This window comes from Emys orbicularis, chromosome 1 (assembly GCF_028017835.1).
Source record: "Emys orbicularis isolate rEmyOrb1 chromosome 1, rEmyOrb1.hap1, whole genome shotgun sequence".
Classification (NCBI taxonomy): domain Eukaryota; kingdom Metazoa; phylum Chordata; order Testudines; family Emydidae; genus Emys; species Emys orbicularis.
The window spans coordinates 241,423,182-241,448,502 of NC_088683.1; the positions used below are offsets into that span (position 1 = coordinate 241,423,182).

The 25,321-nt window shown below is 41.2% G+C and overlaps 1 protein-coding gene across 2 annotated transcripts; it reads left to right on the forward strand.

Annotated features, from left to right (window-relative positions):
* LOC135887705 (arylsulfatase D-like) lies at positions 1-25,209 on the forward strand. Of its 2 annotated transcripts, none has more exons than XM_065415441.1 (10): positions 1-35; positions 3,569-3,718; positions 4,961-5,082; positions 7,093-7,215; positions 12,915-13,338; positions 16,255-16,395; positions 17,331-17,461; positions 23,788-23,950; positions 24,281-24,402; positions 24,839-25,209. In XM_065415441.1, exons 1-10 carry the CDS (start codon positions 1-3, stop codon positions 25,207-25,209), a joined length of 1,782 nt encoding a protein of 593 aa, XP_065271513.1. The 2 variants fall into 2 exon arrangements, with proteins under 2 accessions (XP_065271513.1, XP_065271509.1); XM_065415437.1 differs by having other exon boundaries at positions 16,255-16,391; positions 17,327-17,461.
* The last annotated feature ends 112 nt before the right edge of the window (positions 25,210-25,321 follow it).

The window sequence follows — 25,321 nt, forward strand, 5'->3', positions numbered from 1 at the left end:
ATGGTGGAAATCATGTGGCACCTGACAGGCTACCTGTAAGAAAAAAAAAATCACTAGAACAAATAACTGTTTCTTCCTATTTATGAGTAAAAGCTCATTAGAGTTGAATAGTGACAGAATAAAGTCTACATCAGCATCATAAATATAAAAGTAGTGTGAATATAAAAATATAATAAAATATAACAATAATGTGACTTGTTGGTGTGGTGGTATTTTTATCCTGTTTCTTCTTAATCTTTTCAAATTACCAATGGCAGAAGCTGCCCCCAAAACCCCCCAAAAACCCAAAAAATCCCAAAAAGAAACCGATTCCACTTAAATGTACATGTCATGTGTAAATGTCTCAAGTTCAATTTTTCTGGGAAGTTTAGAAACCATCAAAAAAGCAGTTAAAATTATGGGACTGGATTTCCCTCTGTTACACCTGTTTAAGGTCAATACATTGGTTGCACTTGTTCTCTGCATGATTTTGAGAATTCTAGGAAAAACCATTTGTTTATTGTAAAGACACTCCAGCCCCTCTATGGTGGGTAAAAGAGCTAGATTGGCATAAAGGAGCCCTAAATAATAATACCTAGCTCTTACATAGGGCTTTTTATCAGTGGCTCTCAAAGCACTTTACAAAGGACATATAAGTATCATTATTCCCATTTTACAGTTGGGGAAACTGATGCCCCGATTCTACCTATTGGAGCTTGCTCCCACAGAAGCACTGTCAATTACAGCTGTGAGTCTGCCCTTTGAGGATCCCCTTGCATAGTGGAAGAAGTGGGCCAGAGTGCACAACACTGTGGACATTCTGGACAATGTAGTGGTCCAGCGGGCAGCCCTGGGAGACTGCTGTAACTTAGAGAGGCCTACAGGGCCCCTACCTCTCCCTGGGCTGTGAGTTTTGTGCTGTGCCTCTAAAGGTATGTCTACACTTCGAGCTGGAGTTGAGATTCCCAGCTTGAGGAGACATACCCACACTAGCTCTGATGTAGCTGGTGCATTAAAATAGAATGTAGCCATAGCAGTGCGAGTAGTGGAAGGGGCCAGGTGCCCCGAATACCTGCCTAAGTCTCTGATGGGCACACACTTTGGGCAGATAGCCACTCTCATGACAGCCGCTACATTCTATTTTTTCGCGTGCTGTCTCCATCAGAGCTAGCACAGGTTTGTCTCCTCTAGCTGGGAATCACACCTACAGCTCAAAGCGTAGACATACCCTTAAAGACTTAGTGCAGAATTTCATCCACTAGATATCTTGTTGTCCCACAGACCTTCTGTGGAGTAAAAGTATTACCCTAGCAGAAGCTTCTTCATTGGTAATGCTAAAGGGGATTTGATTGACTGGGATTCATCTTCCAAATTAGATGGGTAAAATGATTTACAATACAATACTGCACAAAACTTTTTGGAGTTATGTGACAAGCAGAGCTATGGGTTTCAATATGCCAAGGTAAAATAGTTTTCCTCTCTTTGTCACTTCTTAACTACCAAGTGAAGGCCTATAATTTATCCATGTGTTAAGCTATGGCCAAGAAGTAGTTGCTGCAGAAAGTAGTAGCTGGCTGATCTTTTAATGTTTTCTTCCTTATTTAGATCTTTGTCATTTGAAGAGTTACATGTGTTTCTTGAATTAAAATCCTTTCATGTTCTGTGAAATATCTTTCCAAATCCCAGTCAGCCAGTACACACAAGTTATTTCCTCATTCCATAAGTATTTTCGACATTTTGCATAAGCTGTAGGAGCTTTGAACTTCAGTCTGTATGTGTAATGAAGGCAGATAGCCAGACTCCAGCGTTGCTTCAGGGATTGATGCAATACTTTTCAGTACATTTCAGATAAACAGAAGATGGGAGTGAAGTATGTAGGAGGTATAGCCTGTTCTTTCATGATAAAGTTAATGGGCACTAGACATCCTGACACTTTCTAACCTATTTAATTGATGTGTGTCTTCAGTATGTAGTATGTGATTGTGTGTAAGACAGACACTGGATTTTAATGAAACTCCATATCCAAATCCTTATTCTGAAAGATTTGAATTTTGCGACTTGACTTATGGGACTTTAATGAAACTCCAAATTCAAACACCCCAAACTAAAGTAATATTCACACTCATCTCTATATCTGGATATAAGCTGGTCTAATGTAGACCTTGTCATTTCTGTGCTAAGGCGGGCTTTCCTGGAGTTTTGAATTGATCTAGCATGGATCCTTACAAGCAGGTAATCTGTAAAATCTATATAATTTAGTTAAGTCATTTATCATGATATGTACAAGAAGGATACTGTGTCATCTTGTAATACATTTTTGTAATGTGCATATTGGTGGTGTAGGTATTACTGTCCAGTCATTCTTTTCAATGCAGCATTTGTTATCATTCAGTAATACTAGACACATTGTTAACTCTGGAATAGAAAGAAGTAAGGCAAAATGTCATGGTTATTGTGCAAAGTAAAATCAGACAAATTATTATAGTAGTTCAGTAATTTAAATATTCATGAGGAAAAGGTGGGTAAACGTTGCAGGAAAATTTTATTAGACTAAATAGAAAAATAACCATAATAATTAGCAACGTTTTGATTAGTTAGCTCTTGAATTGTCCTTATGATACGAGGGTGATAATTGAAAACTTGTCCCGTGTATTTTAGGTTAGTCCATTAAAAATGTATCATCCACAACTTTAATTCTTTGTAATATGGAATGTTGGATCAACACTTAACAATTATTTTTCTTGGCCAAATATTAAGAACTTTAAACTTGTAAACTGTAGCAGGTTCAGGAACCCATAGAAACTCTGTTTGACATCCATAAAGCTGATTGAAATACAAAATGTTTTAATTTTTTCAGCATAGTGGCACATTATATATTCATATAGAGGGACAAATTTATACTTAATCAGATCTGTAGTCTTCCCCTCACTTATTTACTTCTAGCTAAAGATTTATAGAACTGTTTGTTTGCCCAGAATGCAAAACTTGCATGACAATGCCATAACACCAATTTGGAAACAAAGGGGCATTTTGGCTATGTTAATATTTGTGCTTATTTCTCACAGAAATCCCCAGCTAATAATAGATATGTGGCTTGCTCACAGACTAGCCCTGCTAAACTTTTATTGCTTCCTATAGTATGTTCCTGCTGTCTTCTTCCTTGGAGATATTCATTACATGGCTATGAAAGAAATGAAGGAACAAAATTATTGCTCTCTTGTTGACAAACGGAACCAGATTGGCTGTCTTTATCTAATCCTAGGTGTTGAAGACAGTGGAAATCTCTGTTGGTTCACACTATTCAAGCAGTAAATAGAAAGTGATGGGAATAAGTGAGTTGCTTTGTAGGTTGGAATAGGTAACAGGGGGTCATTTTTCAGTTTGAATTTCACTGAAAGCTCCTATATAATACAATGTATTTTTTTTTAATTTGTGTTGTCAGTTCTTCATAAAACTTTTCACACTTTGTTCCTTCCGGGGTTAGAATTATCTGATTTAACCTGCCATTTCCTACTGGATGTATTTAAAAATAAAAATAGCCAAATTATATTGATTAGGCCCTTTTTTTTTTTTTTTTTAACCTTTTCAGGACCTCTCTGACCATCCTGCTAGTTTTATGTCTGTTCCTAAGGCCACCTGGATCACATGCTTCAGTCAGTTACAAGCCCAACATTGTACTGATACTGGCCGATGATCTTGGTATTGGAGATGTAGGCTGCTATGGAAATGATACTATAAGGTAAAGGATTTAAGCATAGTAATCAAAGTTTTTAATTTATTTTTTATTGTAAGAATGTCATAGTCTGTCCAATTCCTCCTCTGCTGAGACGCTTGCTGGCAGAAGGACGGGATTCCCTGCTGGTGTCACCAGCAGTAGGTTAAAGGTACTAACTGGACCATTTCTCTTCCAGCGCTATAAAAGACTCACAATGACATACTCTGTTAGCAATGGCTATGTTTATTGTCAGTTATTTATCAATAACAATTCTTTTGTGTTCTTTTGGGCCTGATTTTTAGAAATGCTAAGCAGCCATCACCACCAACAGAAGTCACTGGGGGTGGTTGGTGAGCAGCCCCTCTAAAAAACAAGTCCTGGTTGCATTTGTATAAGTTTAGGCGATTTTTTTTTCTGACTCTCAGATAAAAAAAATAATTAAACGTGAAAATAAAATAAAGAAAAGGAGAAATAAATGTTCCTTATGCTCCTAAAGGCAGCCTACTTCAGTTGAGAATGTTTAAGGAGTTAATTAATGTTAACAAAATGGAAGGCAATTTTGATATACAGCGATGTGTTGATTTTTTTTCATCCCATTTCTGTAGGCTTTATATGTGGTTGTGTAAGCAGAGAACCAATCCTGAAGTCCTCGCTTGGGCAAAACTCGCATTGACTTCAATGAGAATTTTGCATGAGTGAGGACAATCTGCCTTTTGTGATGAGTTCTGCATAAACAGTGATGGTATGATAGTGCCAGGTGTCTTTCTACCATAAGAGTAGGACAACATAATTATTTTTTGAAAAAAAATCCACATAACCTTCAGCCTCTCACCATGTATTACATTGTCACCTGCTATTTCCATTAACCAGCAGGCTTCTGTCAATTCCTGAGTAAGGCTGTGTTCCTGTGAGTAGCCGCACAGGGATGGGCCCCTGCAGCCAGAGAGCCCCAGTGGCCTCCACAGCATGAGGATACACTGTGTGGAACTGCTTGTAGGGATGGGGTCTAAGCTTGGGAATTATTCACTTTAAAAATGTCCAAACAATTGTAATGACCAGACTAAGAGAGAGAGAAATAAAAAATCCATTATCCTAATTATGGCAGAGGAAATAGCCAACGGCTAACTTTAGTAGAGAGCTCAGGAAATGCTTATTAGGTTTTCTATTTTTTAAAAAAAAAGAAAAAATACAGTACACAACATTGCTAATCACTATTAGCTGACAGACCACTGTAATGAAATTTGGTTGTGTTGGTTTTGTTTTTAGGACCCCTAATATTGACCGTCTGGCAAAGGAAGGAGTGAAGCTTACTCAGCACATTGCTGCGGCTCCACTTTGCACCCCAAGCAGAGCAGCTTTCCTGACTGGCAGATACCCCATCAGATCAGGTTTGGACCTGTTTCATGGTACAGTGCCATCTTAGCAAGAGATCTTAGCTTTTAAACATTTAGGCCAAAGGGACCATTATGATCATCTAGTCTGACCTCCTGCACATTGCAGACCACAGAACCTTGCCCACCCGCTCCTGTAATAGACCCCTAACCTCTGGCTGAGTTACTGAAATCCTCAAATCATGATTTAAAGACTTCAAGTTACAGAGAATCCACCATTTACTCCAGTTTAAACCTGCAAGTGACCTGTGCCTCATGTTGCAGAGGAAGGCGAAAACCCACCAGGGTCTCTGCTAATCTGATCCAGGAGAAAATTCCTTCCCAACCCCAAATATCAGTTAGACCCTGAGCATTTTGGCAAGACCCAACAGCCAGACACCTGAGACAGAATTTTCTATAGTAATTCAGAGCCCTCCTCGTCTAGTGTCCCATCACCAGCAGCTGGGAATATTTGCTTATTTTATGTTATAATTATTGCAACATGGATCCATTCATCCCTGCCTCTGCACAGCACATAAAAGAGCACTGATGTAGCTATCGTGAAAGGAGGCTAGGAGGTGCAAACAGATGGGAGCAGTAGCCATGATGTCCCCCACTGAATTGCCACCAGAAGCCTCTCCACATGGGCAATGCACTTTTGAAGATCCATAGATATTTAACAGATGTGGCTGGCCCATATGAAAGTCAGTGGGGTAGAAAATAAACAGTCATTCCTGGCAGCAGCTTCCCCTCAAACTAGTATATTTTGTGGCACAAACGATCATGGAATAATGCTGCTCTGTAACAGTGATGCCAATAGTGAGATTTAATAACTTTATAGCAAAACATTAACAATTTATAGCACCGTGCTCAAATGGCAAAAGGTTTCTTAAACCCAGTTTACTTTAGTCCTAAATCCTAAACAGAAATACCTGTGATAGTAATGTAATGGCAAGTAAGTGCATGTAGGCAATATACTCAGACTAGTTTCATTCCCTCTGGTCAAAAAAGAGGAATGACTGACATGCAAGACAAATGTCAGTAACTTATAATTCTGTAACTGTGTTATAGTTCACCCTAACCACACAATAGTAATCAATTTGACAGAAGCATTATTTTCTCTCCTGATGATACAAGTTCCAGGGATGAAAGACAAATAGTTATGCAAGCTTCTAGATTGCAATTCCCTAGTCATTGCACTATAGCAAATTATTGCAGTGTGTATCCCAGAGAGTTTGAAGTTAATATGCTGCCCCACTTCCACCCTTAACCTCCCATTGAGATCAGTGGGAATTGTGCACACATATCTACAGTCTAGTATGTGTTCCTATATCTCAGTGCAGAACCCGTAAAGTCTGGATGATATTGTAATATATAATAGCCCTTATATTAGTGACCCATTTCAGTCTTCCAGAAACTTGACATTTGACTTATGTTTGACCATCTCCATGCCCTATGTGTTTACAGCTTTCCTCTTTTTCCCACCATCAAACATTCACTCAGATCCACAACTCTGGTTTCTAAAATCTGTAAAAAGATGTTTTTTCTATGTTTTCCAAGTCCTGCTGCAAATAATGATTAAAAGGTAGAAGGAAAACATCACACACATCTGTGTGAGGTTCAAATGAGAAATTGGTAATATAAAAGCAAGAGATTTACATCTCCCCATTCTCACCCAGAGACTAATTTATTTTCACTGGGACTTAACCAGACAGCATAGGCTAGATTCTTAGCTGGTGTAAATCAGCACCACACTATTAAAGTCGGTGAAGCTATGCTGATTTACATCAGCTGAGGATCTGGATCCAAGAATGTAAGTATGTTTTCTAGTGGCCGGCTAATTATTCAGTTATTGGAGGCAAGGAGGAGAGAGACAATGGAAAGATACAAAAGGTTGATTATTGAGTCTAGCAAGTTTTGACTGTGCAGACGAGAGAGCTCTAGCGAGCTATTATAAAAACAAAATTTGCTTTTGACTAAAGCACCCTCATTGCTGTGTTTAGTACTTTTAAAAATTGTGTATTATAGGTATGGGTGCCACTAATTACTATCGTGTTATTCAGTGGGCTGGGGCCTCAGGAGGGCTCCCTCCAAATGAAACCACTTTTGCCAAGATACTACAGCAGCAAGGTTATACCACAGGACTAATAGGTATGTAGACTCAATATTGGTTGGGTAAAAAGTATTAGCTGACCACTTAGCACTGAAATACTTCATTGTGAGGGGACTGATCAATTCTCAGTTTTAATGTTTATGACATCATATCATATAATATGTCTTTGTTCCCTTGTGTCAGTGTCAAACTGTCTGGAGTGGCTCACAAGCGTGAGTGCAACCTCAGGGCAGACTGATCAGGAACAGGGCACAAAATCCAAACTGACTGTATGTTCTATAATTAGATTTCACCAACTAAGTATCAAATGTGACCTCCTAAAGCATTATAACAGCCTTAACATGGAGTCACAGACAGTCCCCCTTTGAGTACTCCAATCTATCTTGACACCCAAGCAAGCCTGCCTTTGTAATAGATGGCCCTTTGCACCAAAAACCACATCGGTATTCAGGTTATTCCCAGTCCTGAAGAACCAGTCACTTACCCCGATCTCAAATCAAAGATAACATGTGTAGCCAATCTTGTAATAAACAAACTAACTAAAGGTTTAACAACTAAGAAAAAGAAATAGGAGAGTTATTTATGCGGTTAAAGCAGGTAAACATACACCCACAAATGAGTTAGTCAAGTTTCAAAAGATAAAAGAAGCTTCTATAATAAGTGAGGTTTTATGTCCTTTAGGGCGAACCCAAGGCAAGCAGCTTGGGGATCTCTTGCTTATGTTTAGGAATCTTTGCCTCCCAGAATCCAGGTAGCATAAAGAAAATGCCTTAACAGGCATTTTTATTCCCTTCCCCGAGGGTTCAAGCTGTGATGGGAGGAGGGCTTGTGCACATACCCTCTTCAGAGGGGCAGGGAAGCAATCAACAAAGTCTTTTGTCCACAATGGCATGTCTGACAGTAGACCTTCTTTTGCTGGGGAGGAGATAACACCTTTTGTGGTAAACTGGCATTTCACACTTGGTAATGCTTCTTCCCTGACTGTGGAGGGATTTACAGTTTTAGCAAACATTTAAACATTACCTTAGAACAGGGATCAGCAACCTTTGGCATGCAGCCCATCAGGGAAATCCGCTGGCAGGCCAGGACGGTTTGTTTATCTGCAGCGTCCGCAGGTTCGGCCGATCGCAGCTCCCACTGGCCGCGGTTCGCCGTTCCAGGCCAATGGGGACTGCGGGAAGCGGCGGCCAGCACATCCCTTGGCCTGTTACAGATTTCCCTGATGGGCCGCGTGCCAAAGGTTGCCAATCCCTGCCTTAGAACATGGGATACAGATACTATAGGTAGAATTAATGCATGCAGCATCCTACAAGCATTCCATAAAGTCTAAACACATTCTTGTAACTCTAATATCTATTTTAACAACACTAACACACAGGTGAGTGAGACTGGTTTCCAGCTGTGCATTTGTCAGTGTTCAGTGAGGCCTGGGACCTTGGCATGATCTGGCACCAGGTACATCCTGTAGGCACTAGTTCTGCACCAAAGAAACTATTCCAGTCAGAAAGACATTCAGCTGGAAAGAATAAATGATACTGATGATACGCTCACCTTTGAAAGAGAACTGTATCACACCCAACCACAAGCACTTGTCCAAGATCTAACTGCCTCTGCATTCATTTAAATAGACCTTGCAAGATTACTGTACCAGGAATAGTGCTATCTAGTGATTCCCAATAATATTATATTAACATGTACAAATGAGTTACATTTTGAGCCTGTACCTTTAGGTTTTAGACACTTTGGGCCAGAAGCACAGCTGGTATAAGTTGACACCGCTCCAATTGAAAGCAATGGAACTAAGCCAATTTACACCATCTGAGGATTTGGCCCTTCATGTATAGCAGTACCACGAGTTAAGGTTATTCAAAAGTTACAGTATACTACCAGGGCCGGCTCCAGGCACCAGCCGACCAAGCACGTGCTTGGGGCGGCAACTTAGAAGGGGCGGCCAATGTTAGGGTGGCAGGGGGCACTCCTGGTGCTTTTTTTTTTGTTTGGCGGGGTGGTGCTCGAGGGGTTTTTTTTGGTTTTTTCGGCGGGGGCTTTGGCGGCGCGGCGCTCCGGGGGTTTGGGTGGGGTAGGGCGGGGTGGCGCTGGGGGGGCGGGGCGGTGCTTGGGCAGCCCGGCGCGGCGCTCAGGGTGCGGGGGTTTGGGTGGCCCGGCCCAGCCCTGCACGGCACTCTGGGGGGCGCGGCCCGGCGCTCCGGGGGTTTGGCCGGCCCGGCGAGGTAAGGCGAGGCGCTCGGGGGGTTTGGGAGGCCCGGCGCGGCGCTCGGGGTGCAGGGGTTTGGGAGGCCCGGCGAGGCGCTCGGGGCGGGGGTTGGGCAGCCTGGCGCTCCGGGGGTTTGGCCGGCCCGGCGAGGCACTCGGGGCAGGGGTTTGGCCGGCGCGGCGCTCAGGGGGTGGGCGGGGGTTTGGGCGGCGCGGAGCTCAGGGGGCGAGGGTTTGGGTGGCCCGGCGAGGTGCTCAGGGGGTTTGGGCGGCGCTCCGGGGGAGGGCGGGGGTTTGGCCGGCCCGGCGAGGCGCTCGGGGTGGCGGCCCGGCGAGGTGCTCGGGGGCGGGGGGGCATTTGGGCGGCCCGGCGAGGTGCTGGGGGGGCAGCCCGGCGAGGTGCTCGGGGGCGCTGGGGGGGTTCGGCGGCGCGGCGCTCAGGGGGCGGGGGTTTGAGCGGCCCGGCGCTCCAGGGGTTTGGGCGGCGCGGCGCTGGGGGGGTGTTACGGCAGGGCGGCGCTCTTCTTTTTTGCCTGGGGCGGCAAAAAAGTTAGAGCCGGCCCTGTATACTACATTGTACTTGAACAAGATTTCAATACAGCCCAAATAAAACATCCTTTTACAGGATTAATAAAGATGTCAGTTTCATTTGTACCTGTCTAATTGTGCCACTCAATTTTCATAAGGCAACTTGCTAAAACAACTATTCATTTTTTTAGTCATGACCTGAAATGGTATTCCCTCAAATGGTTCATCTAACCTCCCCCACCATAAGGGCCAGGTCTGAAAAAGCATAAACTGAGAATTTTTAAGACTGAATTTCCAGAGGACTCAACCCTACCTAATATGGATACCTAAGTCTGGGCAGCCAAAAACTTTGGCCTACATATACAAAACAGCATTTACACACACAAATTAAAAATCTGCTATCTAATGTGCATGCACAAGTTGATTTGTGTACATTCAAAATCAGACACAAAAATTAGCAGAAGATATTGAAAATGTAGCCCTTAAGGCATTAGAAAACAGGAAAACATTATTTTTATTATTATTATTTAAGTTGTGCTGTGTTGAATCTTCATTTTCCTTGTGATGTATGAGGAAAAATGCTGTAGTTGTTTCAGAATTTTCATAAACATCACATTTGACGCTGCCAAGTGCTTCCGCTTGGCTTCAGTATTGAATCACTGACATAAACCATGTACAGTTTCCTGTACTTCACCATAGACATTATCCCTTAGGGAGCCCATGGCATTTCATTCTGAGGATTTAGATGGCAGAGTGTGTTCACTTTTTGCCGAGGGGTGCCTAAGTTTGAGTCCCAACATAGGCATCAAAAGCATCATATAATTGAGCAAGACTGCCAGTCTTTGTTGAACAGTCTGGGGTCATAAGCAGCATTGACAATAAATAGCAGGATTGAAGTGCACGACCATTAAGTAAGGCATCTTGCACAGTTCCTGCCCATGTTACATTTAGCTGGGCACTAAATTAACTCACAATTTCTTTTAAGATGTGTATCACAACTTTGTATTTTCTAATTGTCTAAGGGCTGCATATTTTGTCTCTCTTTAAAATTGAAATGGATTTAACTGCAGAGCAAGAACAGCTATTAAATGATCAGCAATGTGATTTGAGGGCAATATTTTTGTTATAAGCTTTTGATGAGTTGGCTTTGACAACGTTGCTTACTGCATGTCTGCCAAAAACGTATTTCTCTTATTTATATGTTTATTCTCTATGGGCCTGTTTGTTTGGTTTTTTTAAAAGAGAATCTGTGAACCCACAGCTACCATTAACTTCAGCTAAAGATTTGAGCATTCAACACTTCTGAATTCAGTCCCATTATATCTGTGTTTGTATTTACAGACAGTATGCCTATATTTTCATCAAAAAGTGGAATTGATCATGATGGATTGGGAAATAATTTGAGTATAGCGTGACCAGACAGCAAGTGTGAAAAATTGGGACAGAGGGTGGAGGGGGGTAATAGGATCCTATATAAGAAAAAGAGCCAAAAATCAGGACTGTCCCTATAAAATCGGGACATCTGGTCTGGTCACCCTACTTGAGTATTTGGCTGAGGGCAATTCAGACTTCCTGATCAGAGTGTTCACCCACCTATTCATCATTTCATATCTGCATCTTGCAAGGAGGCTGCATCCTTTTTTCTCAGATATAGACCTTTTGGTTGTGATCCTTGCTCGTGTCAGCTCAGGATTAGAATACTACAGTGCTCTCTGCATGCAGCTAAACTTTTAAATCCAATTGCAGTCTGAAGTTAGTGTGCCACTAGTAATTCAGTGGGCCACTTGTTTAGCAGAATTCTTGCTCTAAGTGCATGACTCTTGTGCTCCATAGCTGGGGCTGGTTGTGCCTTGATTCCAAAGTGGAATTCAAGGTATTATTTTTGATCCATGACATTGAAATGGCCTACCTGATGGACTAGAACTTCCCCCTGTATCACACTGGTGATCAGCAGTGACACCTGAGGAGCTCCCTTAATATAGATGAAAGGGAGCGGCTGGCCCCTTGGTTTTGGAATTCACAGCCCCCATACCTTGGTTCAAACCATCTTGAATTTAGTGATCTTCTGAGTATGCTGCAAAGACCATCTGTTTGAGTGGGCCCTTGCGGGAGGACTGAGCTGGATTGTGGTGTGGCCTTTTTCTCTGAGTAATGATTATATATTACGGGGGAGGAGTGGCTGTTGTTTTGTTTCATGATGGCTTTATTATTTGAGTTGGAAAGGTTATCTAGAGCTTGGACAGGTACCATAAACTAGTATTTCTTTATGTCCGTTCACTGTATATATCCTCATCACTAAAGCTATTTACATCCAATATAGGGTTTACACTGATATCTCCCAACATCTCATGGCTTGTTTGGCAGATAGCCAGAAAAGATGTCATTTTCACTGGTATAAGGGGTCTTGAGCCTATTTCACTTTATAATTGGCTCCATATTTATATCCAGATCACACCCTATCACTTTGTAACCCACACATTATCTGACTTTCTACAGAGATCTACTGCTACACTGTTCTAAGTTTTCCAGAACAATATCCTACTTACTGCCCTCATTCATTATGTTGGCTTTCTGGAGGGTACAGAGGCAAGAGAATAATGTTGTTTCAGCCTGTGTAACAAAAGGACTTCTTTCCCCTTTTTCATAGCTGGTAGAAGTCCAAGAATGCCAGATATTTTCTGCCTTACCCTTTAAATCCTGGCTGTTCTCGATTACTGGATCCTATTTTAGGGCCTATGAATAGGGCCTAAACCGATCCAGGCAAGAGGGACTGTGTACCTGAACAGCAACCCCAATGGTTTCAGAGGGACTTGTGAGGATGTAAAGACTCAGCCTCTTGGAGCAGATTACATAATTAGGGTCTCATTATAGAAGGAAAAAGTAATTTTATTAATGAGGTAGTTTTTTGCTTTTTGTCCTCATGAGAGCAGAATATTTTAAATGATTGTATTGTATTGTAACTTTACATTTAAAATATATATATATATATTTTCAGGGAAGTGGCATCAAGGTGTGAACTGTGAATCCCGCAACGACTACTGTCATCACCCTTTAAATCATGGGTTTGATTATTTTTATGGCATGCCGTTTAGTCTAATGAATGACTGTCAAATAACACAACCTCCAGAGAAGGACAGAGTCTTGAGAACCAAATTCTGGCTTTACACTCAGACAATTGGCCTTGCTGTACTCACACTTGCAATAGCAAGACTTACTGGCTTGGTCTCAGTCACCTGGAAAATAATCACCTGCTTTGCTTGGTTTGGTTTTTTGTTCTTTGCATCCTGGTTCTCGAGTTATGGATTCATAAGATATTGGGACTGCATTATGATGAGAAACCATGAAATTACTGAACAGCCAATGGTGGTAGAGAGAACGACATCCCTTATACTGAGGGAGGCCATTTCTTTTATTGAAAGGTAAAATACATTTCATTTTGACCATATTTGTTTTAGTTCTTGAATATCTTACTACATTGTTTAATTATCTAATTGATTGATCGATTAGTTAATTTTTAAATAATGCTTTCAAATGTAAAGCCCTCTATATATAATTATTACCTTGACTCCAAAAGTTAAAGTCATAGACATAGAGTTTAAGGCCAGAGAGCACCACCAAATCACCTTGTCTGACCTCCTGCATATCATAGGCCACTAACCACCACCCCCATACCAAACTAACAACCAATGTTAGATCAAAGTATCACGGTCCTTGGAAGACAAAACTTTTGTGTGGCACAGGCACAGAACAGGAGTGAGTGAGGTGCACCAATTCCTGAGGTTCCTGCAATGGCAGGGAATTGATTTAATGAGGTATACCAAGATTATTCTAGCAAGTGACCTGTGCCCCTTGCTTCAGAGGAAGGTGAAAACTCCCAAGGTTTGCCAGTCTGACCTGAGGGAAAAATCCTTCCTGACCCAACATATGGCGATCAGTGAGATCCATGAGCAAGAGTCCTCAGCCAAGCACCTGAAATAAAAATATTCTCAGTACCATCTCAAAGCACCTGTCCACCGCATTCAGTGTCCCATCTCTAGTCAGGGCTATCTCTGAGGTTTCAGAGGAAGGAGACAAAATATACACACACACTGGGGTGGGGGCGGGGAGGATTCCCTCCCTGACCCTTACTGGTAAGCAGTTGAAGCCCTGAGGCATGAGATTTTAGGAACATAAGACACAGATTAAAAGGGACCTCCGGGCTGTCAAGGCCAGTCCACCACCACCACAGGCTACCCAGTCATGCAATCCTATTCATAAATGTGTCCATCTCTTTCTTAAAACTGATTAGGTTATTGCTTCTTCAACTTCAACTGGGAGGCTGGCTCAAAACTTTACTCTTCTAATAGTTAGAAACCTTCTTCTAATTTCCAGCCTGAATTTATTCATAGCCAGTTTTTATCCATTTGTTCTTGTGCCAACATTTTCCTTTGAAGTTAAGGCTGCCTGAAGGTTTTCCTTATAATTTACTGTTCTCAGGAACTCTTAACTTTTCAAAATTTTCAACTTTTGGACAGAAAATTTCCAGGCTCTGTTTATAAAATTGCTTTTTGTCCTCATGAGACCAGACTATTTTAAATGATTGTAGCTCACCTCAGCTACTGATCTATATTGGTGCTTCATTACGTTCCTCCTTTTCTCTCTGTCCCAGCAATGAACTGGGGTCCTAAAATAGTCAGGCAGCAAACTAGGGCCAGGTTCTCACCTGGTATAAATTGGCCTAACTCTCTGGACTTCAGCTGATTTACACCAGCAAAGAATCTGGCCTCCAAAATGGAACCTCTCTACTTGTGAATAGAAGACAAAGGGAAATATTTTAAATATTCAAAAATTAATGTAATTTTGTAATCACTGGGTTTAATTTCTGTACCCAGAAAGATAATGGAGCAAATAATAAAGCAAAACATCAAGAAGATAATAATGTGATAAGTAACAGTCAGCACAGATTTGTCAAGAACAAATCATGTCAAACTAACCTGCTAGCTTTCTTGGCAAGGTAAAAAGCCTTGTGGATGGGGCGAAGTGGCAGACGTGGTATATCTTGACTTTAGTAAGGCTTTTGATACTGTCTCGCATGACTTTCTCATAAACAAACTAGGGAAATACAACCTATCTGGAGCTACCATAAGGTGGGTGCATAACTGTTTGGAAGACCTTTCCCAGAGAGTAGTTATCAGTGGTTCACAGTCATGCTGGAAGTGCATAACGAGTGGGATCCCGGCAGGGATCAGTTCTGGGTCTGGTTCTGTTCAATATCTTCATCAATGATTTAGATAATGGCATAGAGAGTACACTTATAAAGTTTGCGGATGATATCAAGCTGGGTGGGGTTGCAAGTCTCTTGGAGGATAGGATTAAAATTCAAAATGATCTGGACATTGTCTGAAGTAAATAGGATGAAATTCAATAAGGACAAATGCAAAGTACTCCATTTAGGAAGGAACAACCAGTTGCACACATACAAAATGGGAAATGACTGCCTAGGAAGGGAGTACTGTGGAAAGGGATGTAGGGATTAAAGTGGATCACAAGCTAAATATGAGTGAACAGTGTAACACTTGCAAAAAAAAGCAAACATAATTCTGGGATGCATTATCAGGAGTGTTGTAGACAAGACACGAGAAGTCATTCTTCCACTCTACTCTGCGCTGATTAGGCCTCAACTGGAGTATTGTGCCCTGTTCTGGGCACTACATGTCAGGAAAGATGTGGACAAATTGAGAAAGTCCAGAAAAGAACAACAAAAATGATTAAAGGTCTAGAAAACATGACTTGTAAGGGAAGATTGAAAAAATTGGGTTTGTTTAGTCTGGAAAAAGACAGAGGGGAGACATGATAACAGTTTTCAAGTACATAAAAGGTTGTTACAAGGAGGAGGGAGAGAAATTGTTCTTCCTAACGTCTGAGGATAGGACAAGAAGCAAGGGGCTTAAATTGAAGCAAGAGCAGTTTAGGTTGGACATCAGGAAAAACTTCCTAACTGTCAGGGTGGTTAAGCATTGGAATAAATTGCCTAGGGAGGTTGTGGAATCTCCATCATTGGAGATTTTTAAGAGCAGGTTAGACAAACACCTGTCTGGAATGGTCTAGATAATACTAAGTCCTGCCATGATTGCAGGGGACTGGACTAGATGACCTCTCAAGGTCCTTTTCAGTCTATGATTCTATGATTTCACAGAAACTAACCCCATAAGCATCTAGTTACTAGAACATAAGCACATATTAATATCACAGATTACCTTCACAAAAGAGTTGTGACTTCAATTTTAAAAAAGCAAAGTATGTGTATAAAGTAAGGTACTTCTTTGCAAGGAAATGACAGATTAATTCTTTTAAAGAAACAAGCATGGGCCGTTCCTCCTCTTTGTTTCCTTTCTACATGTCCACACACCCCTCATCACCACGGAGTTGTTTCTTGGGAAGAGCAGGCATGGCTTATATGGAGATAATGTAGAGGAGATGGACTGGATGGTGGGTAAGTCGATTTAACAAATGATACTTGCTCTAACAACCTAACACACAATTAAAATGCTCACAACATTCATAAAGGAGAGTCATTGTTTCTGATTACTCACTGAGGTAGTCTGCTGCTGAGGGCTCATCTACACAAACCATTACTGTGCGGTAAGATGGGGTGTGTAAATGTACAGCTCTCCACAGGGCAGTTGTCTGTAGAGTGACCAGACAGCAAGTGTGAAAAATCGGGACGGGGTGGGGGGTAATAGGAGCCTATATAAGAAAAAGACCCCTATAAAATCGGGACATCTGGTCACCCTAGTTGTCTGTGCTGATCCGGCTGCTATGCACTAACCATTGCCTAGTGCATCTGGCAATCTGACCCATGCTGGCTATGGACTGTCTATTGACATACTCTTGATTCAAACTGCAATATGTCAGTGCAGCCTAGGGAATGTTCAGTGCATAGCAGCAGGGTCCACACAGATAGATAATGCATGGCATACTGGAGAGCTGTAGATTTACACCTCTGCTAGCCACACAGTCAGTGTTTGTGTAGATGTGCCCTCGAATTGTAAGGTCTCCAAGACAGGGACCATCTTTTTGCTCTGTGTTTGTCCTGCACCTACCACAACAGAGTCCTGACCCATGACTAGGATTCATAGGCACTACCACAATACTACTACTACTAATAATAATAATAATGGGTTAATGGTACATTATACTTTTCCTTTGCATTTAAAAATTGTCAATGAAATCACAAGCAAAGGTTCAGATCTCACAAACACTTCAGTACATGCTTATCTTTATCTGTGCAAGTAGTCCACTTGAGTCTACTCACATCCTTAAAGTTAAATGTGTGCATATTTGTAGGACTGAAGCCAAAATTTGTTTTACTAGTCCTAGCTCTACTTTTGTTTCTTGGTACATTCTTATCACTATTTTTATTTACAGGCAGGGTCCTGGATGCTATTGATAAGAAAGGTTTGAAAAATACCACACTCACATACTTTGCCTCTGACCATGGTGGGTTTTTGGAAGCTCAAGAAGGAAAAGCCCAATTAGGTGGTTGGAATGGAATATACAAAGGTGAGGATTGTTACCCAGAGTGAATTCCTTAAAAATGCAAATTGTCTTCCTGATATAATTAACAGAGTATTTAATGGTACCATAGGAGCAAGTAAGTAATCAAATCATATTTATTAAAATAGCATTTTAGCAATAGGCCATAATGCATAGCAAATGAAGGCGTATTGTAAAATCAACAGCGCTCAGTAAAACAGATACAAATTTTAAAAATTCAAAAATTGAAAACACAAGATTAACCCTTCTCCCCAAATCAGTTACACCTTTAAAATCATATAGATACCCCTGAAACAATATACAGAAATAACATAACAAGTATTAAAGTTCTAGGTCATAAAGATTAAAGATCTAGGTCTCATCTACTTTCTTTTTCTTCTGACCAGCCCATATAATCTAGACATTTTCTCGCCATAAAAAGTAATCTGGTATTTGAGCTGGTGTGGTAAAAAGCATCTGAGCAAGGAATGGGGCTAACCATTTATTTCCAGGTGACAAGAAAGTAGACAGCATAGTAAATCTTTGACCTGGCCAGACCTGCTTGGCAAAGACAACTATGTCTCTCAATATCAGTGTACCTCCCTTCCAAATAGGCTGATTGCATGGTTTGAGACCAGAGAGCTGTAAAGGCTCTCCTTAACTTATTATTCTAAATACCCAAATATTTCTTTCAACTATGAATATTCTTTAAATGAGAAAGTCAAGGAGACATATTTGTTGGGTGGACAACTGACATCCTGTTGTCTGCAAATATTTCCTGCTCTAAAATTAAGTAAAGATTTCACACCCTTGCCTGCAGTCCTAGCCAGGTCAAGTTCTGAGAAGCCCAAGGAATGGAGAGAACAACGGACTTGCAAAAGCCAGGGGAACTTTAGGGTATGTGTCTTGTTAAGCTGTTCCTCCAGACATAGCCTTGGAAGACACTGTAGATTCATATGCTGAACACATAGCCAATAATTAATGCAAAGGCACCACGCCCTAGTTGAAATTGTACAATCTCCATATGTAAAGCAGATGGTTGATAATTTGGGAAACGGAGCACTCTCCTTAAAACTTTTTTTGCACAACCTCTAACACATTAAAGGTTTTCCAGCTCCAAATGTCCACACCATATAATATTTGGGCATGGACTTTATCCCTGAAAACTCTAAAAGCCAGAATGATTAAATTATCCCTGTGGACCCATGTAAAAGAAAGCACCAGTTGCATAGAACTTAAGGCTTTCTTCTTTACCTCTTCTATAGATTTATCCCATTAGCCATTATATGTAAAACAAATACCCAAAAAGGTTTCAATGATCCTATTCAATATAATAGCCCTCTATCCATTTAAGAAGCTTCGGTCTGTGGCCAAAGGAAATTACTTTAGTTTTCTGGGTCAAATTTGTTTGATTTGGAGCTCCCTTTTGTGGTCAGGTACTCCTGCTGGCAAAAAGAGCTAAAATCCTTTAACATTCGCATTAAGCCCGGAAGTATATGAGGCAGCAAAATCATGGCATCTGCATAAAGAAAGGCCAATGTAAATTGGTGCAAACCTCAGGGAGGGAAACACTATACCACTTCTAAAATCACCACAACTTCATTAGTGTAAACATGAACTAGGAAAGGGGCCAATAAACAGCTCTGGTGGGCTCCCTTTGTGATGTAGATAGGGTCAGTCAGCTCACCTCGTTGCCATCTCCTACCTTTGGCCACCATTTGGCTATAAAGGTCTCTCAGGGGAGAGTGTAGCCGAAGAGCTATGACAGCGCTCACAAGTTTATCCTAGAGATGACCTCTATCAATGGAGTCAAAAGCCAATTTCAGGTCAACAAGGACCACAAAAAAATCCCCCCCCCCTTTGGGGGGGAGCAATATTTATGAATTAAATGAATAAGGGTATGTGACGGGGTGTCCACCCCACAATTAACTGCCCAGGCTGCACCTGGAGAAGGATACAGGGAGCAGGGATTTAATTAGAAGAGGCTCAGCTGGGCAGGAAGAGGCAGGGGCTATATATGCCAGGAAGCTAGCAACAGAAGGGGCTGGAAGGAAGGAGTCTCCAGTCACTCCCTGGGAGAAGAGACGTATGTCTGGGGCTGGAGGCAAGAAGCCTACAGTTACTCCGTGGGAGGAGAGAGTGTAGCTTGGCAAGCCCAGAGAAGGGGGAGAGCCAAAGAGGTAGGCAAAGTTCAGGGGAAAAGCAGCAAGGTTTGGAATAGGTCAAACCTTGCCTGCTAGTGAGAGGGCCCCTTAGCAGGGACCTGGAATAGAGGGAACGTCCAGGTCCCCCTACCAGCTGCTGATGAAGTGGCACTGGTGGGGTACTGCTTGAGCCTGTTTGTGAAGAGAGACTTTCCAGCCCTGGAAGGGGGAAACACATATGGTGACTCGGCTGGAGGGTTCAGTCATGAAAAGGAAGCTGAGGTTCCTGAAATAAGAGGGGTCTACGGGGTGAGAGAACAATGGGAGAGACACTTCCAGGGAGGGCACAATGGCTGGCCAAAGCTAATCCCCAGGATGGCCAGCAGGAGACGCCACTAGTGGTGAGTGCACCCCATGACAGGGTAAAATAGTTTTCAATGATAGAGCAGCCATTTCTGAAACCAGCTTGTTTCTCAGCAAATAAATTACAACTTTCTACCTAAACCTTTAATATCCACAGGAGATCTCTAGTATAGTTTAAAAATCACATGTAAAAGGCTAATTGGTTGGTAATTCGCAGGCTCATTGCTTTCACCTTTTTTGTAAAGAAGAACAATATAACTGATGGACCAACATGGAGAGGAGAAATTTCTGTATTATTTATATTAGTAAATAATCTACTAACACAGGGGTCGGGGCCCACAAATTTATACTGTCCTTATAAACCTGTGTTGCGATAACATCCTCCCTAGGAGCTTTGTTATGATATTGTTGGTTTATCAAAATTGTAACTTACCTGGAGATTGGAAGCCATTCTGGAAAAGAACAAAGGTTTGGGGATATGGGCTTCAATATTAACTTTAATCTTGTCATAACCCATTGCCACCAACTTCCAAAATAGAATATAGTCCAACAGGTTTTTCTTCTGTGACCTGGTCACTTATTTTGTTAAAAGGAACAGAAATTCTTCCTGGCTGTACATTCATAGACTGTTTTCCTTTGACTTTTTCTATTGAATGGCCTCTGTCTAAGAAGAGCTCTCATACGCCAGACTTTCTTAGCCATGCACTAGTCTTTAAACTCCCCTCCACTCTCTCTTGCGAACCTAAACTGGAGAGCCTTTTTACCTTTTAAAATGTGTCTTCTGGGTAGAAAATAAAACACTGATCATTCTAGTAATACACGTATGTGGTACTGCAAATTGGCATGTGACTCTATCTTTTCCCTAATTTTTTTTTAAATAGGGCCACTGACAAATAATACTTAGAATTTCTACCCCCTTAAATCAGGGGTACTTTCATTTAGACTGGGTTGAAAAGATGAAGCAAATCAAAAGACTTCTTACTAACCTAAGAGGTATAGGAGGGGTAGCAGGAATATTTGGAAGTTGTCACCACCAGGCTTCTTGTGATGGTCATAGGTCTCACACCAGGGCCATCAAGCTATTCTAGAACAGAGCTGCTGCTAAACACTCTACTCAAATTAACAGCTAATAATGAGGGAGCCTCAGGGAAAATGCTTCCTTTAGAATTTCTGGAGTCATAAATCCCCAGCATAACCTTGAGATCAAAGAAAGATTCTTTGATTTCTGAAATATCTTTAAATATTAAAAGGGGAACAAAGAGAGCCCAGGCAATTATAGACCAGTCAACCTAATGTCAATAGCTGGAAAGATACTGGAACAAATTATTAAACAGTCAATTTAAGTTTAACCCACCAGTTTGTGCCAGCTTTGGCTTTGGTACCTCCCTATACTTTCCCATATCTCATTTTAAATTCAAGATTCCAAGTGCTGATGAGCCATGAAAGTACTCTCTAACTGTACTTGGTACAAAGTAGTCATGCATCTTTGCTTTGGCAAGTTTCTATTTTCTAATGCCAAAGCTGACTTCAGGTTTGCAAAGTGCTGTGGGACAATTGCCGTGGGTGGGCAGAATTGTGAGACGAGCATAATACATTCAGGTAACATAACTTCCCAACACCCATGTGAGTTACATTAATACCATGCACATAATATCTATTCATGTGGTGTATACTATGCCTAGCATATATGTATTGGCTAATATAGTTGAATCATCCAGCACAAAGTGGGGGAGGGACTTCTCCTCTAGCAGCACCTATTAGGCTTCTCTACTCGCTGCTGCTGGAACCACTGCTCCACCTCTCCACTGCCCTCTGCACCTGCCTGGTCTTGGTACCTCACTGGCTGATCACTCCACTACTGTAGCCTATAGGATTAACCTGCTTGCTTGCATATATATATCTTTTCTTATAGTTTAAGTATTTGGTTTATTGTAATAGGTTTATAGATTTATATTAAAGTAAGTTTGGCTGTAATGCAAGAGACCTACAGGCCATATCCTGTATGTTAAACTAAGGCAAAGTTTGCACATCTATATTAAGACCTTTTACCCAGAAAAGTAAAGTTGACCTATACCTTGTTACCTAAATAGATAAGTACCCATGCCTATGTCTATTACCTTTTATCTAGACCAATAGACAATGGAGAATGGCATGGGGGGTTTTCAATGTTGTACCCACAGACTTAGCAGGTACCACAAGGGAACTTATGTGCGTATGTACATGTCATCAATATGCACAAACATACTAGCCTATGGAGTAAGCGTACCCTAACATTTTGTGGTTGAGGAATGAAATTTGGGCATAGGAGGAAGGATTTCCGGCACTTGTGCCTATAAAAGAGGTGACCCTCCTCGCTAGAGCACTCCTCTCTATTATTCTGACTTACTTCCTCCACTGTCTCTATCTATTCTATCTATCTACGATGAGTGCTAATATTAGTAGGCTGTACTTGTTCTTCTTAAACTTTAAGTTTCAAAGAAACTAGGCTAAGCTTGGTTTCCCTAAGTTTTATTCTTAGTTTGTTTATTAGGTTTTGATTTTAAGTTTAAGTTAGTCAAGTAATTTAGTTTTGATAGCTCTTAGCATTAGATTTTTCTAAGCACTGCATCCCTCACTCAAGAATTGAGAAACCTGAACTGCAAGGCTGGTCCTGTGTCTCTTACCACCAGGTTATCAAGGAAGGGTGTGAGTATATTAACCAAAGCTTTGTTGCATATAATACTATATTATCATATGTATCTTTCGAATAGCAGTAATGCAATTGTAACTTTGTAACTCTGAGTATTTCACCATTTACTTACTATTATTGATTTTAATAAAAAGTCTTTAAGGCTATATCTGTGTCAGTGTGAGCTTCCTGTCAGACCCCCGAGGGTCCTTTATAAATTCTGTGGAGCCTGATTTGGGACAAGAACTTTTATCTTCTGATCAAACAGATTGGCGAGCCTAAAACCCATACTATTAATATTAATTATTAACTATTATTGATATTGACTAATTAATTAAAATAAATGATAAATGATAAATTAAATTAATATTATTAACACACCCTAAATCAGGCTACACTACTCAAGTAATTAATCAAAGTTAGACTGCTCAAAATACTAGGGGTATAAGAGGATTTTAATACACCTCTACCCCGATATAATGCGACCCGATATAACACGAATTCGGATATAACGTGGTAAAGCAGAGCTCTGGGGAGTGGGGTGGGGTGGGGTGGGGGGTGGTCTGCGCACTCCGGCAGATCAAAGCAAGATCAATACAATGCGGTTTCACTTATAATGCGGTAAGATTTTTTTGGCTCCCGAGGACAGCGTTATATCGGGATAGAGGTGTATTGTGAAAGGAATTGATAAAGCTGCATCTATTTTCCTATGTTATTAAAATGTTCCAAAAAGAATTCCAGGAGATACACTAGTACATAGGCAACTACGTGATTAGATGGAATGCTTTAATTCAGAAGTCCTCAAACTGGCGCTTCATGAAGAACTGGCTGGTCACATGCTAAATTGCATTAAAAACTGCTAAAACACATTAAATACTCTTACAATATTAAACAGTTGCTATAGTTTTAACAGGGTGTTACATGATTGTGAATGGAAGGTGATCCATTGAATTGTAAATGGGAAGGGAGGCATCAATGTGACCATCTACGTAGTAAAATGTGATCCATCCTATGGTCCAGTGTGGCAATTCTCTTGTCTGTAAAACAAAGGGGAATCAGTAGATGGGTAAGCTACTGAGGGGGCAGCTGAAGAAAATCCATTTTCATGGGATTGAAACAACTAAATTTACACTTCATGTTTCTAAAATATCTTCTATTGCCTTGTTATTTAAAAATAGGTGGAAAAGCTATGGGAGGCTGGGAAGGAGGGATCCGTGTGCCAGGGATATTTAGATGGCCGGGAGTGTTACCTGCAGACACAGTTATCAATGAACCTACAAGTCTTATGGACATTTACCCTACGGTGGCTCACCTGGCTGGAGGGATAGTGCCCCAGGACAGGTACAGAAATTGTAAAACATATTCAGTCCTTTAAATTTCCAATATGGAATCTTTTTTGAAAACGATCCTAATGTTAGATCTCAATATTGGATGTTTATCATGTGATTTCCAGCCTACTTTTTCAGATCCCTAAGCTGCATATAGTTCATATAAATCTTTTACATGTTTGAGATTCACCCCGTTCTCATAAATGTTCCTTGTTCCAAAAGTAAGTTTTCAATTGTGCTTTCAATTGCAAGTGTTTTCAATTGCAATGGCAGTCGAGTACAGAACTTGTTATCCTGCAGCTCAATGCAGTTTGGTGACTGCCATTCTCTCCATCAACATTAGGGTGATCGATGGCCGGAACCTGATGCCTTTACTGCAGGGGTCCATTCAGCACTCAGAGCATGAGTTCCTGTTTCACTACTGTGGCATGTATTTACATGCAGTACGGTGGCACCAAAAGGACAGTGAGTATAACGGTTCTTCCAAAAACAATGATGGCTTTGCAACAAGCCTGGGATAGGAGACAGTATGTAGTTGTGCCAGGTAGGAACAGTGCAGGTACCCATAGAGCAGTAATAATTTGCTGTTGTCCTGCATGTATATTTTGATATACACGCTACGGGCACAAGTATGCTGACTAGAATATTGGGTGCAGAACCAAGGTTCTCCCTGCTCAGTTGCTCTGGGAGGGGTAGTATTGGGTTAATCCTGTTTGGATGGACCCAAAGTCTGACTACCCCATCCAGCAGTATGAAGGCAAAACTTGGCACCTTGTGTTACAAATTAAAAACTTTACTTGTTAAGTTCTGAAAATATGTTCAGTGCTGAAAGATCTTTCACACTTCTAATGACATTTTATGTCTATCTGTATCATCTTACATCTGGTTTCTCTCCTACCAGGTGGTGCACTGTGGAAGGCTCATTATGTGACTCCAATATTCCAGCCTGAGGGTGCAGGAGCATGTTATGGAAGAAGAATTTGCCCATGTTTTGGGGAAGGTGTAACCCATCATAACCCTCCTTTACTCTTTGATCTCTCCAGAGACTGTTCCGAGGCCAAACCTCTATCATCTGCCACTGAGCCCCTGTTTGACACAGTAATAAGCAGAATAGAAAGAGCTGTTCAGGAGCATCGACAGACACTGACTCCAGTCCCACAACAGCTCTCGTTGTACAACGTTATGTGGAAGCCCTGGCTACAGCCGTGCTGTGGGACATTCCCGTTTTGCTGGTGTGATAAAGAAGGTGACAGTGCCCACCCTGCTCTGTAAAGAAAATATATCGAAGGTTAACTGTATGAAAAGCTTTAAAATCAAGTGCCTTTTTTGAGCAAATGGATTCTCTTTTTGTTGATTTAGGATTACACAGTTGGCTAGCTGTATG

Coding starts and splice junctions, on each gene's coding strand:
- LOC135887705 (XM_065415441.1), top strand. CDS start 1: ATGGTGGAAATCATGTGGCACCTGACAGGCTACCT. Junction 36..3,568: donor TGGCACCTGACAGGCTACCT/GTAAGAAAAAAA, acceptor TAACCTTTTCAG/GACCTCTCTGACCATCCTGC. Junction 5,083..7,092: donor CAGATACCCCATCAGATCAG/GTTTGGACCTGT, acceptor TGTGTATTATAG/GTATGGGTGCCACTAATTAC.